Source organism: Phoenix dactylifera, chromosome 1, assembly GCF_051530095.1.
Source record: "Phoenix dactylifera cultivar Ajwa chromosome 1, Ajwa_hap1_PhDact_Kaust_v1.1, whole genome shotgun sequence".
In the NCBI taxonomy this organism is placed as follows: Eukaryota; Viridiplantae; Streptophyta; class Magnoliopsida; order Arecales; family Arecaceae; genus Phoenix; species Phoenix dactylifera.
This window is the reverse complement of record NC_143190.1, coordinates 28,950,984-28,967,873: the sequence shown is the minus strand read 5'-3', so window position 1 is coordinate 28,967,873 and position 16,890 is coordinate 28,950,984. Positions and strand designations below refer to the sequence as shown.

The 16,890-nt window shown below is 40.0% G+C and overlaps 1 protein-coding gene across 1 annotated transcript in view; it reads right to left on the bottom strand.

Annotated features, from left to right (window-relative positions):
- LOC149768562 (uncharacterized) overlaps positions 1 to 15,623 on the bottom strand; it is a 77,478-nt gene extending 61,855 nt beyond the window's left edge. The window contains exon 1 of the mRNA XM_089930430.1: positions 15,164 to 15,623. Coding sequence (XP_089786556.1) covers positions 15,164 to 15,216 — 53 coding nt within the window. The 5' untranslated portion in view covers positions 15,217 to 15,623. The remainder of the gene's footprint in view (positions 1 to 15,163) is intronic.
- Positions 15,624 to 16,890: the final 1,267 nt, after the last annotated feature.

The window sequence follows — 16,890 nt, the reverse complement described above, 5'->3', positions numbered from 1 at the left end:
GACTGTAGGATCAAATTCACTTGTAATTCCTTGTGCATGTTCATTCCGAGCTTCTCAAGCTCCTCAAGGTCCTTGATCATAGTCAGACCATGATCATGGACGGACTGCCCCTCGCGCATCTTTGTTTTGAAGAGCCTCTTGGACACTTCAAAACGAGCTGTGCGACTCTGCTCACCATACAACTCTTGTAGGTGTGCTAGTATGTCCCTAGCAGTCTTCATATTTTCATGCTGGCATTGTAGTTCATTGGACATGGATGGCATGATATAGCACTTGACTCTGATGTCATCATCCGTCCACTTTTGATGCATCTGACGCTGAACATCAGTAGGACGTGTTGGTAGTATGGGACTATCTGAATCGAGTATGTAGCCTATTTTCTCACAGTCCAAAATAATTTTGAGGTTTCTAAGCCAGTCTTTGTAATTGGTTCCGGTCAGTCGGTTGGTCTCAAGAATACGGGTCAAAGGGTTTGAAGCTGACATTGTATCTGCAGAGAGTAAAGATTCTAGTTAGACTTTTGTACTTGATCATTAATCTGTTCTAAGATCTTTTAGAACAAATATACCTCCCACTATTTTCTCGAATTTCTCACACTCCCCTGGTAGGAAAACGAAATCCTACATGACTAGGATTTCTAGTGGGTACTGCGGTTCCATCGATTTACATGCCACCTCACCTAACAGTTATTGGTGACACATAGATTGATGAATGTACAACTCTTGCACAATGCTTCTCAAGCATGTTGCAGTGCAACTTGGTCTCTAAGCCATGAAAACCTCACCTAACAGTTATTGGTCCCATTTCTTAGTTAAGTCAGACCCACCGTATAACCGTAGGAATAAAGTCGTATTGGGTCCTCACTTAATAGTTATTGGCGCCCAACCCCACCTTTACCCTACATCTCATGTCTATAGAGAGGTCCAGCCCCCCGATGCAACTTGACCACTGTGTCCAGCCGAGACAAATCAATATCAGAAAGGCCTTAGCAGCTCTACTACAGTGGAAGACCTGTTGACTTAATATTGGTTAATCAGGTCTTAGTGTTTGCAACTTGAGCTCTTCATAAGAGGTAATCGAATAATTGGCCAGGTAAGCAGGTGGGAGGCTCCCCTTACTCAGAGAGTAAGGTCTTAATTAAGTAACCACCTTTCATGCTTTCCTAGACACCAATTAGATCAATTAATCTAATATGACTTGCTCATATCGGTTCACTCTCGACTTGATTGAGGAGGTTTTAATTTAGGTCTCAATTGGGTTTGCTACATCACATGTAAACCTATCTACCCGACTCACATTCACATCACATGCAAACGGCACATTGCAGGCAGTTATAATCGCAGCAATAATTAAAGCTAAACTTTAAATAGGTGATGATCATGGATTCTAGCTAGGTCGTATTACAAGCACATGCACGTTGAGGATGATAGTGTTATTTTGATGATTAACAAGCAATTATCTAGAGTATGTTATAAGTTAACTCGATACTTCATTTATAAGTCTATTACTCTCGGTATATTTGTATAAATTGATATAGATACATTTCATTGTTTATTTGAATGAATTTAACCTTGAGATGCAGCAAAGTGTGGATTGAGTCGACCCAAAGGATGATTGGGTCAACCCCGGCACATCAAGAAAGCATTTGGCACACTTCTGCAAAAATGGCACAGATGAACAGTGAGTTGGGTCGACCCAAGGAAAGCATGAGTCGACCCAAACATCAAGATCCTCAAACAACTCAGAAAATGGTTCTTTGGATTTACTGAGAGGGTCGACCCAAGATATAGTTGAGTCGACCCAAGCTTGAGTCGACCCAAACCCTGTGTGGGTCGACCCAAAGGCAAGACAGAACAGAAGACAGAAAAGGTTCTCTGGAAACCCTGTTAGGGTCGACCCAAGAAGAAGTTGAGTCGACCCAACTGAACCTTGAGTCGACCCAAAGAAAGGTTGGGTCGACCCAAGTGAAGGAAGGCTGAATTGCAAGTTTCTGTGTTTCTGAGAGGGTCGACCCAAGGAATGTTTGAGTCGACCCAAGTGAAAGTTGGGTCGACCCAAGGACAGGTTGAGCCGACCCAAACACGGGCAGAAGCATAACGGCTAGTTCTGTAGATGTACTTTTTGTCCTTCCAACAGTGAGTAACGGCTAGTTTTTGAATTCTAACCATTGGGGCTTGTCCAATCGATGTAGAAAACTATTTGAAGTGGCACTATTCATTAGATAGAACATCCTTTCCAAAGAATATCAAAGTGTACACAAGAAAGAGAAAGTGCCCTAATCTTCTTCATCCAAGTGCTTCATTCAAGAATCAAAGAAAGGGGTTGAGCAGATTCAAAGAGTCATCAAGAGCTCCATCCTCCCTTGAAGAGTGAAGCATCCTTGACAAAGAAGAGAGAAGTCACTACAAGCGATAAATACTTTCTAAACTCTTCTTTGTAGATTATATTGTTTTATTTGCTCATCTAGGAGTTTAAATCTTCTTTCTTTATTTGTTAAACTACTTGTAAAGGTTGGTTGGTTAGCCCGCAAAACCAACGAAATAGGTTGATTGGTGAACCCGAAAAACTAATTGTAAAGGTTCGTTGGTGAGCCCGTAAAACCAACAAAGGTTCGTTGGTGAGCCCGTAAAACCAACATAGGTTTTTAGTGAACCCGGAAAACCAAAGTGTAAGGGTTTTTGGATTGTGAGCCCGGAAAACAATCCAACTGTAATCCACGGGATTATAGTGAATTTCCAAGGGGTCGCTTGGGGAGTGGACGTAGGTGCTAAGGAGAGCATCGAACCACTATACTTCTTGTTGTTTGTATTGTGATTTGTTTAAGTTTACTAACTCATCATTTAACACAAGTAAGATAGTTAAAAGTAAAAGAAACCAATTCACCCCCCCCCCTCTTGGCTTGTCACCTTGGGCAACAAGTGGTATCAGAGCAAGGTGCTCCAATAGTACTCATTGATCGCATAATCAAGAGTTAAAGATCATGACAACCCAAGTGGGATGTTCTATGAGTGAGGGGCAATCCACAAATAGACCACCTCTATTTAATGGCACAAACTACATATATTGGAAAGCTAGGATGAGGATATTCATTCAAGCTTTAGACTATGAATTATGGTATATCATTACTAGAGGACCTCACACACCCACACTTAATATAGAGGGCACTATCATACCCAAACCAGAAATGGATTGGAATGAAAGTGATAGAAGATTGGCACAGTTAAATGCAAAAGCTATTAATGTACTTTATTGCTCATTAGATGTAAGTGAATTTAATAGAATATCTACTTGCATCTCTGCTAAAGAAATTTGGGACAAACTTGAGGTCACTCATGAAGGGACCAATCAAGTTAAGGAGTCAAAGATAAACATATTAGTACACAAGTATGAATTATTTAAAATGGAATGTACTGAGTCCATAACTGATATGTTTACTCGTTTTACTGAAATTATAAATGGGCTTAAGAGTTTAGAAAAGTCTTACACTAACTCTAAATTGGTGCGAAAAATTCTCAGGTCTCTACCAAGAATTTGGGAGGCCAAGGTAACCGCAATTCAAGAAGCTAAGGACCTCAACACACAGCAATTAGAGGAGCTTCTAGGATCACTCATGACCCATGAGATGACAATGAGGCAAAATTCGGAAGATGAGGTTAAGAGAAGAAAGTCCATTGCCCTAAAGACTACCACCCCTAAACAACAAACTGAATCGGAAGATTCAGATGATGATGATGAATTTGATGAAGAAGGGATGGCTATGCTTGGAAGAAAATTCAGAAAATTTATGAGAGGTAAGAATAGATTTTATAGAAAGAAACCTTTCCTCAAAGGTAGCTCAAGCAAAGAAAAGGGTAAGGACAAAGAAAAGGAAAAAGAAACTCCTATTTGCTATGAGTTTAATAAACCCGGGCATTATAAGATAGATTGCCCAGATTTGAAATGGATGGCAAGAAAACTGAAAAAGAAGAACTTCATGGCTGAATGGAGTGAAAGTGAGGAGTCAAGTTCTGAAGAGGAAGATCATCAAGAGACGGCCCAAATCTGTCATATGGCCAATGACGATGAGGTAGATTCTGAACTTGACTGTGATTTTACTGTTGATGAATTACATGATGCATTCTTAGAACTCGTGGAAGAACATAAGAAACTAATCAATAAAAATAAAGTTCTAAAAGAAGAAAATCAATCTCTTATCAAAGATAAGTTAAAACTGTCTCATAACTATGAAACATTAAGTAGGAAACTTACAAATGAAACCAAGAATCTAATTGCTGAAAATATCAAGTTAAAAGAAGATACTGAAAAATATAAATCCTTGGTAGATAAATTTACACTTAGTTCTACCAAATTAAATATGATTCTTGATAGTCAAAAAGCTGTATATGATAAGGCTGGATTAGGATATAAAACAAATAGGAAACAAAAATTCTTAAAGAACATTTTTGTAAAAGCTAAAAGTAAAAAATATTACTTGTCATTGCTGCAATAAATTAGGACATAGAGCATATGAATGTAACTATAGAAAGTCCAGTCAAAACAAATTAAGTAATAATCAAAAGATTAAATTCAAGAAAGTTTGGGTTCCAAAAGGAACATCAAGTACTAACCCTAAAAGACCCAACATAGTTTGGGTACCTAAAGCTCTTTCTTGATCTTGATTGCAGGGGAGTCTTGCAGCTGATAAAGTGAAAAAACGATGGTATCTAGATAGCGGCTGTTCAAGACACATGACCGGTGACGTAGATCAATTTGTCACCTTGGAATCAAAGAAGGGTGGAGTAGTAACCTATGGAGACAATGGTAAAGGGCATATCATTGAAAAGGGTAAAATTTTCATTACTCCATCTATTTTTATAGAAAATGTCTTATTAGTTAAGGGATTGAAACATAATCTGCTTAGCATAAGTCAATTTTGTGATAAAGGGTTTAAAGTCACATTTGAAGCATCTGTATGCATAATCACAAATCCTAAAGATAATAGCATTGTACTTGTAGGACAAAGGCAAAGAAATATATACTTGGTAGATCTTCATGATTTAGGCAAGAAAAATGGATCATGCTTAATTACTAATGAAGAAAAGAAAAATGAAACAAGTTGGCTTTGGCATCGTAGACTAGGACATGCTAGTATGGAATTAATCTCAAAACTAGTCAAGAAGGAATTAATAAAGGATGTGCCAAAATTGATTTTTGAAAAGGACAAAATCTGTGGACCATGTTCATTGGGAAAACAAACTAAATCATCTTTCAAATCAAAGAATATAGTATCAACAACTAGGTCTTTTGAACTTATACACATAGATTTATTTGGACCCACTAGAACTGCGAGTCTAGGAGGAAAGAAGTATGGACTAGTTATTGTTGATGATTTTTCAAGATATACATGGGTTTCATTTTTGGCACATAAGAATGAAGCATTTTCAGAATTCTTGAAACTATATAATAATATCATAAATGAAAAGAAACTCACCTTAGTAGCAATTCGAAGTGATCATGGTACTGAATTTAAAAATCAACACTTTGAAGAATTTTGCACTAAAAATGGTACTTCACATCAATTTTCAGTACCTAGAACGCCTCAACAAAATGGGGTTGTTGAAAGGAAAAATAGGACATTGGCAGAAATGGCACGTACGATGTTGTGTGAGTCAAATCTTCCAAAGTACTTTTGGGCTGAAGCTATAAGCACTGCTTGCCATATTCTAAATCGAGTTTTAATACGACCAATAACTAAGAAAACTTCTTATAAACTTTGGAAGAATAAGAAACCAACTGCTAAATATCTTAAAGTATTTGAATGTAGATGTTTCATCTTAAACAATGGCAAGGAGGATCTAAGTAAATTTGATGCCAAGTCAGATGAAGGTATCTTCTTAGGATACTCCACATCTAGCAGGACATACAGAGTATTCAATAAAAGAACTCTAGTAGTGGAAGAGTCAGTCAATATTATATTTGATGAGTCTGATAGTGAGTCTGCTAGGAAAGAAAATATTATTGATGATGATATAGGAATTATCGACTTTGAAAAGTTGAATATTGATGACGTGCCAATTCAAGATAAGGGAGATGATTGCGTGCCACCACAATCTCAAAACTTGCCAAAGGAATGGAGGTGTGCATATGGACACCCTAAAGACTTAATCATTGGTGATCCATCTCAAGGGGTAAGAACTCGATCATCACTTAGAAATTTAAATGAAGAATTAGAACCTAAGACTTAATCATATGGACACCCTAAAGACTTAATCTTGCTTTTGTTTCACAATTAGAACCTAAGACTTATGAAGAAGCTGAAAAAGATACTAATTGGATAAATGCCATGCAAGAAGAATTAAATCAATTTAAAAGAAGTAATGTATGGACATTAACTGAAAGACCAAAGCATAACTCAGTAATTGGAACAAAATGGATATTTAGAAATAAATTAGATGAAAATGGAGTAGTTATAAGAAATAAGGCTAGACTTGTAGCTAAGAGATACAATCAAGAAGAAGGAATAGATTTTGATGAAACATTTGCTCCTGAGTGGAAGATGGACATTTAACTCTTGAGTGGAAGAGTTTTTGGCTCTGATACCACTTGTTGCCCAGATAGACAACCCAAGAGGGGGGGGGGGTGAATTGGGTTTTTAACTTAACTTAGCTAATTAAAACTTTGTGGATGATTAACTAAATACTATAGCCAGTTATTTAATTAAAGCTAAGTGCTGTGAGTAATGTGTGGGGAAGAAGATGAGAGACAATGCACTACAAACACAAAGTTTTATAGTGGTTCGGAGCTAACCCTTGCTCCTACGTCCACTCCCCAAGTCTCACTTGGGAATTTCACTATAACCCCCTTTGGATTATAGCCGGTTGTTTTGCAAGCTCACAACCGAACTTGTTGTTTTACGAGCTCACAACGAACTCGGTCGGTTTTCCCAGGCTCACCGACTAGAACCAACCCCGATTGTTTTTTCGGGCTCACAATCAAACCCTTACACTCGTTGGTTTTAAACCGGCTCACCAACCAACCTTAATCCCCTTGATTCAATCCCCTGATTGAATCAAGTAAATACACGAGATAGAAGAAAACAGAAAATAGCTTCTCAAAAAGCAGATTTAAAACAATATAATCGTAAAGGAGTTAGAAGCCCTCAAACGCTTTTAAGATGGTGAAGAGGTGTAGCTTCTGAAACTCCGGTCTCCTCTTGAAAGAGTGATCGACTTGAAAGCAGGAGGAGGAAGCTTTGAATGCTGGGAAGATGTTGGTGGAGCAGTAAATGCAGATCTTCCCTTTTTCTCGTTGAAGAGCACTTAGAGAGCTTGAAGACTTGAATGCTAGGAGTGGAATGTGTGTTCTCTACCTTGCTACAGTCTTCTGTGGCTATTTAAGCCAACCCCCACGGAAACTAGCCGTTACTCTACTTTTTCTGGCCGTTCTGCACACTCTGCGCAGCCTGACAATGTGACCGTTGGTGGGTTGGAGTCGACTCGCGCGATCAGGAGTCGACTCGGCTGTAGCAGGAGTCGACTCGAGCTTTTCCGGAGTCGACTCGGCAACTGTTCCCAGTTTGAATTAAAGTTGCCGTCTTGACTGGGAGTCGACTCGTCTTGACCCGGAGTCGACTCGCCAACTTCTGGCGCTGACCTGGCAATTTTGGAGTCGGCTCATCCTCTGTAGTCCGTGGATCCAAATTTGAATTTTGTCCACTCGAGTCGACTCGACTGTCCTGGGAGTCGACTCGAATCTCAGAGCCCGAACTCCCGATTCTCTGTCTTTTGGCTCATCCAGTCTTGGAGTCGACTCGAACTTCCTTGGAGTCGACTCGGCTCTCAGTTTCTGAAAGTTGGTCTTCTGCCTTTTGACGTGAAGCTTGTCTTGGAGTCGACTCGAGCTGTCTGGGAGTCGACTCGAATCTCAGAGGCAGTAACATGGTCTTCTGTCTGTCGATGGTCGCACAGTCTCGGAGTCGACTCGCGTACTGCGGGAGTCGACTCGAATCTCAGAGTCCATAAAACGCTCTCTGACTTTTTCTTTATGTACCGCTGGGAGTCGACTCGCGTTCCACTGGAGTCGACTCGAATCTCAGACCTGAAAAACTGCTCTTCTGTCCTTCTGTCTGTTTTCAGTCGGAGTCGACTCGTACTGATCAGAAGTCGACTCGAGCTCGTGCCGGTGACCTTGATACGCTTGGAGTCGACTCGTGAAACTCGGGAGTCGACTCGTATCTCAGACATTGGTTCATGCAGACTTCTTAACTTATCCAAAATGCTATGAACCAAGTCTAGAGACACTTGGACAGGATTTTCACTGAAACACTCAATTGAATTCATTAGTAATCACAAGATATACTCCAATGCTTTGAGCTCATCAAAATCAAACGGGGTTTTAATCGATCACTCCACAATCTCCCCCTTTTTGATGATGACAAAACTTTGAGTATATGTAAAATGAGTTGCTCAGTAAATAATGAAATAAACTCCATAAATGAATTCAAATGTCTGATAATTTAATTTATCCAAGTTTGAAAGGAGTGAAACATTAAATTTTGGAGTTAAAGTTCCCCCTTTCATTTGGAATTATATAAGTCTTCATATTCTGCAATCAATTGTTTGGCTTATATGACATTAATGTTTTAGCTTGATTAAAATTCAGATTCTCCCCCTCAACATATGCATTCAACTATGTTTTGATTTTCTGAATTTCCTTTTAATGCTTTGAAATTTTTGAACTAAAATTTTTGTTTTTAGAGGGAAAATCTGTCAATTTGTTCTTGAGTAGGATTCAGCTAATCTCCGAATATCCCTAGAATAGATTCTGGAGATTACTCCATTAGGAGCCCCAAAAGAGAGATAATGAGCCTCGAGGTACCGAATCCACTTAGAACAAATTTATGTGTGTTTTTAAGAGTTTATCATTTTATTTATTTCCATTGATTTTTTTTACATATTTTTTAATATTTCTCCCCTTTTACATTTTATACTTACACATTTCTCCCCCTTTTTGTCATCATACCAAAAAGGAGGTAATCACACACAATCAATGGCACAAATGGCACAGTCAATCATCAAATGGCACAGAAATGAAGATAAGATGTCTACTCATTGTATTGATATGAAGGTGAATACATTTGAGCATACAATAGGTAAAGCAAGAACAATACAAAAGAAGACAAAACACAACTCAAAATCATCTATGACCTCCTCGAGGATGTGGCTCCCCCTCTCGAGGATACATCTCCTCCTCTGGAGGATGTGGCTCCCCCTCTCGAGGATACATCTCCTCCTCTGGAGGATGTAGCTCCTTCTCTCGAGGATGTGACTCCTCCTCTCAATCGGCTCTGCTCCATGAGGAGGGCGACTGCCTCTGTAACATGGCCCAGCTGCGTGATAATAGACGTGGTGGCTCTGCTATGTGTAGTGGAGAGCTCAGTCACCGACGTCTGAAGCCCAGTCACCGAGGTCTGAAGTGCGTCCAGCTTGTCGATGAGCACATTCGTCAAGCGCTCGGCCCCCTCGGTGGTGGTGTGCATGTCACGGCGGATGTCATCCCGCATCCTCCTCGTGGTGCTCGTGACCTCGCTCATGCTGTGGAACTGGGCCTGCACCAGGGTCCTAATGTTGTAGATCTCCTTCCGCACCTCAGCCGTCATGTCTGTCACGGCTGTCAAGGATGGGACCAATGCTGAGGATGTAGTGGGTGCAGGAGTGGGAGCTGGCACGGAACCTCGGAGCTCCCGGAGCAGCTCGTCCCTCAAATCTCGGACGATCTCCTGCCGCAGCTCCCGGAGCTGCTCTGGATCAATACGGACCTCCATAGATGGTGGAGCTGAGGAGGAAGGTCCGGCAGAGGTGGTAGGAGCAGGAGGAGTGGATGGAAGGTCTGGATGGTCTGGGGACTCTGGGTAGTCAGAATCTGGCTCAGGACTGGGTGATGGTCTGGTGGTCTGAGCGGTGAGAGTGGACTTCCTAACCCAGATCCCTTCTCTCTTCCGAAATCCCATCCTGTGCATGGTCCCCGTACCCAAGCGATCAGTCCATCGCAAGGCACGAGAGGGTTCCTTCTCAGGAATGGAAATTTCGTACTGCCTAAAGAGAAGAGTGAATATCATTCCGTATGGGAGGGAGAGCCTAGGTCTATCCAGGGGCTCACACATATACCTATAAATGAGCTTGGGGAAGTTGACTGGGGTGTCCTGAAGAATGTAAGACATAATAGCTAGGTCCCTCTCATTCACAAAATCAAATCTCCCTGTCTTAGGGAAGATGGACCTGGACAAAATGCTCAAAAGGATTCTCACTTCAATAGGAAGTGAGCTAGCAGATACCTCATCTAGGGGAGACTGAGGTGGATGCCCTAAGACGATCGTAAGGGCCTCAAATCTATCCTCAGGATGTGCAGGAGCCACCCCTACTAATGGAAGGTGGAGGATATGGGCAATGAGGTCCTCTGTGACACGCAATGGGACACCTAATACCGTGCCCTCAATACCTCCATCTCCCCGATGGACGGTACTGTAGAACTCTTGAACTAGGCCAGGATAGGTGGGAAGGTCCAAGGTGAGGAAGTACTCTAGACCCTGGGCTCTAAGCCTATCGCCTATGGTGAATCCTTCCCGGGAGAGATAGTCGAAAGTGACATACCTCCCGGAGGTGACGGCCTTCCCGGCCAACGGCCTAACATAAACCACCCTAGGCGGGGAACGATCCGGAGGAGGTTGCCTCGCGGGATCGTGCCGCGCCTTGGAGCGCCGCTCGGGACCGGCCACGGGACGGGACCTCTTTCTAACAACTCCCTTGCGAGGCATCTTGACCTAAACGAGATGAAAACCTAGAGAACGAAGAAGGATCGATAGAGGAAGCTCGGGACTGACCTGAAAAGATCTAGGAACGGACGGAAACTCAATGTCCGGCGAAGAATCGACGGGAAAAGGGCTTGGAGACGATCGAGGATGACCTAGGAGTCGGCTCTAGGGCTTTGTGAACAGTGGCGGCTTGAGAAAAAGTGTTTGCGAAACGACAAACCTAGGGTTAAAAAGTCGGATCCCGACTGCGAGTCGACTCTCCTGAGTCGCGAGTCGACTCGACCTCGAGTCGACTCCAGAAAATGCGCGAGTCGACTCTCCTTATGCGCCTGTAGACTTCGAGTCGACTCCCGACAATGTGCGGGTCGACTCCCCCTTAGGAGCCGGCTCTGAAACTTACTCGAGTCGTCTCTAAGCTTGGCATGTACTTAAAAATCATGCTATAACCGTGCCAAATGAGGGAAAATCACCTAGTTGGGATCTGATTTGATGATCATTGAATAGAAACTCTATTTTAACCTCATTTTAACCATCAAAATCAATTAATCTAGTGGAAACTCCCACTAGGATGGGTCAATCACTCCTAATCCCCTCCTTAGTACACTGAGCCTCTCTTCACTTAGGGGTTTTGTGAAAATATCTGCTAATTGATTATCAGTACAAACAAATTGGAGAGTCACATCACCATTCAATACATGATCTCTTATGAAGTGATGTCTTATCTCAATGTGTTTAGTTCTTGAGTGTTGAATTGGATTTTTAGTTAGGTTTATGGCACTTGTATTATCACAATTAATGGGGATTTTATCTTGTTTAATGCCATAATCTTCTAATTGTTGTTTAATCCACAAGATTTGAGCACAACAACTCCCGGCTGCAACATATTCAGCTTCTGCAGTGGATAATGCAACCGAGTTTTGTTTCTTGCTAAACCATGAGATTAGGTTTTCTCCTAGAAATTGACAAGACCCGCTGGTACTTTTTCTATCAAGCTTACATCCAGCGAAGTCTGAATCTGTGTACCCTATTAAGTTTAGGCTAGATTCTTTAGAGTACCACAGCCCTATGTTCTTAGTTCCTATTAAGTATTTAAAGATTCTCTTAACTGCAGCTAGGTGTGATTCTTTAGGATTAGCCTGATATCTTGCACACATGCACACACTAAACATAATATCAGGCCTACTTGCAGTAAGATACAGTAAAGAACCTATCATACCTCTATAAAGTTTTTGATCTACAGATTTACCTGATTCATCTTGGTCTAACTTACATGATGAGCTCATGGGAGTGCTGATTGACTTGTTTCCCTCCATATCAAACTTCTTGAGCATCTCCTTGATATATTTGGCTTGATTGATGAAGATGCCTCCTTCAGATTGTTTGATTTGAAGCCCGAGGAAGTAGTTCAGCTCTCCCATCATGCTCATCTCAAACTCACTCTGCATCAAATCAGCAAATTCCTCGCAGAGGCGATTGTTAGTAGTACCGAAAATGATATCATCAACATAAATCTGTACTAATAACATATCCTTATTTTTCTTTTTCAGAAATAATGTTGTATCTACATTTCTCCTAGAGAATTCATGTTCTAATAGAAATTTACTAAGTCTCTCATACCATGCTCTAGGTGCTTGTTTTAGTCCATAAAGTGCTTTGTTCAGTTTATACACATGATTGGGGTATTGATGATTTTCAAAACTAGGAGGTTGTTCCACATATACCTCCTCATTAATAAACCCATTTAGAAAAGCACTTTTTACATCCATTTGATATAGCTTGAAGTCCTTAGAGCATGCATATACTAATAATAGTCTAATAGCCTCAAGTCTAGCTACGGGAGCAAAGGTTTCATCAAAGTCTATACCTTCTTCTTGATTATAACCCTTTGCTACTAGTCTAGCCTTATTCCTTATAACAATTCCATTTTCATCTAGCTTATTTTTATATATCCATTTTGTACCTATAATTGGATATTCAGAAGGTCTCTCTACTAGATCCCACACTTTGTTTCTAGTAAATTGGTTTAGTTCTTCTTGCATTGCATTTATCCAATTTACATCATTTTCGGCTTCTTCTATATGTTTGGGCTCAAAGTGTGAAACAAAAGCTAGATGGTTATTCAAATTTCTAAGGGATGCTCTAGTCCTAACGGGTTGGGATGGATCATCTAGAATTAGTTCCTTAGGATGCCCATGAGCATACCTCCAAGCTTTAGTTAGCCCATGATCCACTATAGGCTCTTGGTTTGATGATTCTCCTTCAATCAATTTTTGATTATCATCTTGTAATCCCATCTCATCTATCTTTTCTTCAAGTATTTCAATATCATCATCAAGATTAACCTTCTTACTAGATGAGATGTCACTAGAGTCATCAAAAACAACATGTATAGATTCTTCTATAACTAGGGTTCTTTTATTAAAGATTCTATAGGCTTTACTAGTTGTAGAATAACCTAGGAATATTCCTTCATCAGATTTTGGATCAAATTTTCCTAGATTATCTTTCCCATTATTATGTACAAAACACCTACATCCGAAAACATGAAAATAGTTAACCTTTGGTTTTCTGTTTTTCCACAGTTCATATGGTGTTTTCTTTAAGATGGGTCTTAATAGAACTCTATTTAATACATGGCAAGAAGTATTAATGGCTTCTCCCCAAAAGTACTTAGGGAGGTTACTTTCACATAACATCGTTCTAGCCATTTCCTCTAGGGTTCTATTTTTCCTTTCCACAACTCCATTTTGTTGTGGTGTCCTAGGTGCTGAGAAATTATGGGTTATCCCCTTTTTACTACAAAATTCATCAAATAATTGATTTTCGAATTCGGTACCATGGTCACTTCTAATAGCTATAACTGAGGATTCTCTAGCATTTGTTACTTCCTTATGGAACTTCTTAAACATAGAAAATGCTTGATCCTTATGCGCTAGAAACATGACCCATGTGTACCTAGAGTAATCATCTACTATAACTAGACCATATTTATTTCCACCTAGGCTTGTTGTTCTAGTTGGACCAAATAGGTCCATGTGTAGTAATTCTAGAGGCCTAGAAGTAGAGACACATTTTATGGATTTAAAAGAGTTTCTAGATTGTTTGCCAAATTGACATGCTTCACATATTTTGTTCTTTTCAAATTTTAATTTTGGCAAACCTATCACGGAGTCTCTTTTAACTAGTTTAGTTATTGTGTCCATGCTTGCATGACCTAACTTACGGTGCCATAACCAACTAGCATCATTTTCTTTAGTTTCATTAACAACTAAACATTGGTTATGTTTTGTAAGGTCTTCTAGATCTACCACATATACATTTCCACGTCTCACCCCTTTAAAAACTAAACTATTATCATTAGGATTTGTTATAATACATAGTGATGGTTTAAACATAACATCATATCCTTTATCACATAATTGACTAATGCTTAACAAGTTATGCTTAAGACCATCAATATATCTAACATTATCTATAAAGGTAGAAGGGGTGATTTGAACTTTACCAATACCAATGATGTGACCTTGGTTGTTGTCTCCAAAAGTCACAGCACCTCCCTTCTTAGCTTCAAGGGTGAAAAATTGATCTTTATCACCCGTCATGTGCCTTGAACAGCCACTATCCAAATACCAGCAGTTTTTGTTGACCTTGGCTGCAAGACACTCCTACACAAGCAAATCATGTCATCTTAGGTACCCAAGTTTTCTTGGGTCCTTCATGGTTAGTCAAGTTGGTTCCTTTTGGAACCCATACCCTTTTATTTTTTCTTTTAGTTTTACTTTTCCTAAAATTACATGCATTTGCTTTATGTCCTACTATTCCACAACAAAAGCAAGTTATTTTCTTAATTTTAGTTTCTCCAGCTTTAACAAAGAAGTTACTAAGAAGTTTTTGCTTATTCCTTGGTTTATACCCTAAACCCGCTTTATTAAATACGGCTCGTTGATTATTAAGTATCATGTTTAACTTTTCAGAACTATATGTGAATTTTTCAACTAAGGGTTTGTATTTGTTTAGTTCTTTAGTTAATGTCTGATTTTCGGTTTTTAGATCATTTAGCTCTTTAGTTAGATCCTTGTTTAAGACTTGTTTATGGTTTTTGAGATCTAAGAATTCCTTTGTTAGTTTCTCAATATCTTTCGTTAAGGTGTTAGTCTTCTTAATTAGGAGTTGGTTGCTTGTCTTAAGTTCTAGATTTTCTTTGGTGAGATTATCTTTATCCTTAATTAATGAATCATGCTTATGAATATAACTTTGGTTAGTTACTTTTAGTTCTCTGTTTTTAACATTTATATTCTTATACTCAATCATTAATTCATTGAACGCATCATAAAGTTCATCAAATGTAAAATCAAAATGCGTATCGGAAATTACCTCATTTTCGTTGGCCATGAAACAGAAATTGGCCTTCTCTTCTTGTTCTTCATCCGATGATGAAGATGATGCGTCGGAGTCCGATAGGGTGGTGACAAGTGCCTTCTTCTTCTTGTACTTACTCCCCTTCTTCAGTAAGGGGCACTCTGCTCTTATGTGTCCCGGCTTCTTGCACTCGTAACACCCAATCCCCTCATTTTCCCTTTCCTTACCTTTGTCTCTGCGGTAGGAATTTGAGGGACCTCTCCTTTGATGATACGTCTTCTTGTGGTTGATAAACTTCTTGAACTTGCGCACAAGAAGTGCCTCACCACCATCTTCCTCATCTTCTTCCTCTTCACTGCTACTGCTGCAAGACAGGTCCTTGTTAGAAGAAGTAGATTTTAAAGCTATTACCTTTTTCTTATGGGAGGACTCTTCCTCGTTGTGTTGTTTCATGGTAAGCTCATGCGTCATCAGGGATCCAAGTAGCTCTTCAAGTTGAAGCTTGTTCAAGTCTTTAGCTTCTTGGATCGCCGTCACCTTGGCTTCCCACGACCTTGGTAGACACCGAAGGATTTTCCTGACAAGTTCACTGTTAGTATAGTTCTTGCCAAGACTTTTTAGGCCATTGACAATATCAGTAAACCTAGTGAACATGCTTGTGATTGTTTCATTTGAATCCATTTTAAATAGTTCATATTTATGAACCAAGATGTTTATTTTGGATTCCTTGACTTGATTCGTGCCCTCATGGGTCACTTCAAGTCTGTCCCAAATTTCTTTTGCAGAATTACAAGTTGAAACTCTATTGAATTCATTACGGTCTAAGGCACAATAAAACACATTCATTGCTTTAGAGTTTAGTTGTGCCTTCCTCATGTCATGTTCATCCCAATCCGTTTCTAGTTTGGGTACCTTAACACCCTCTACATATGTGGATGGGATGTATGGGCCATTCACTACAATGGTCCACATCTCATAGTCTTGGGCTTGGATGAATATTCTCATCCTAGCCTTCCAGTATGAGTAGTCGGATCCATTGAAGAAAGGAGGTCTTTGGGTGGACTGACCCTCAATGTGAGAAGATCCAAATGGGGTTGTCATTTTGATCTTTTAACTCTTGAGTGGAAGAGTTTTTGGCTCTGATACCACTTGTTGCCCAGATAGACAACCCAAGAGGGGGGGGGTGAATTGGGTTTTTAACTTAACTTAGCTAATTAAAACTTTGTGGATGATTAACTAAATACTATAGCCAGTTATTTAATTAAAGCTAAGTGCTGTGAGTAATGTGTGGGGAAGAAGATGAGAGACAATGCACTACAAACACAAAGTTTTATAGTGGTTCGGAGCTAACCCTTGCTCCTACGTCCACTCCCCAAGTCTCACTTGGGAATTTCACTATAACCCCCTTTGGATTACAGCCGGTTGTTTTGCAAGCTCACAACCGAACTTGTTGTTTTACGAGCTCACAACGAACTCGGTCGGTTTTTCCAGGCTCACCGACTAGAACCAACCCCGATTGTTTTCCCGGGCTCACAATCAAACCCTTACACTCGTTGGTTTTAAACCGGCTCACCAACCAACCTTAATCCCCTTGATTCAATCCCCCGATTGAATCAAGTAAATACACGAGATAGAAGAAAACAGAAAATAGCTTCTCAAAAAGCAGATTTAAAACAATATAATCGTAAAGGAGTTAGAAGCCCTCAAACGCTTTTAAGATGGTGAAGAGGTGTAGCTTCTGG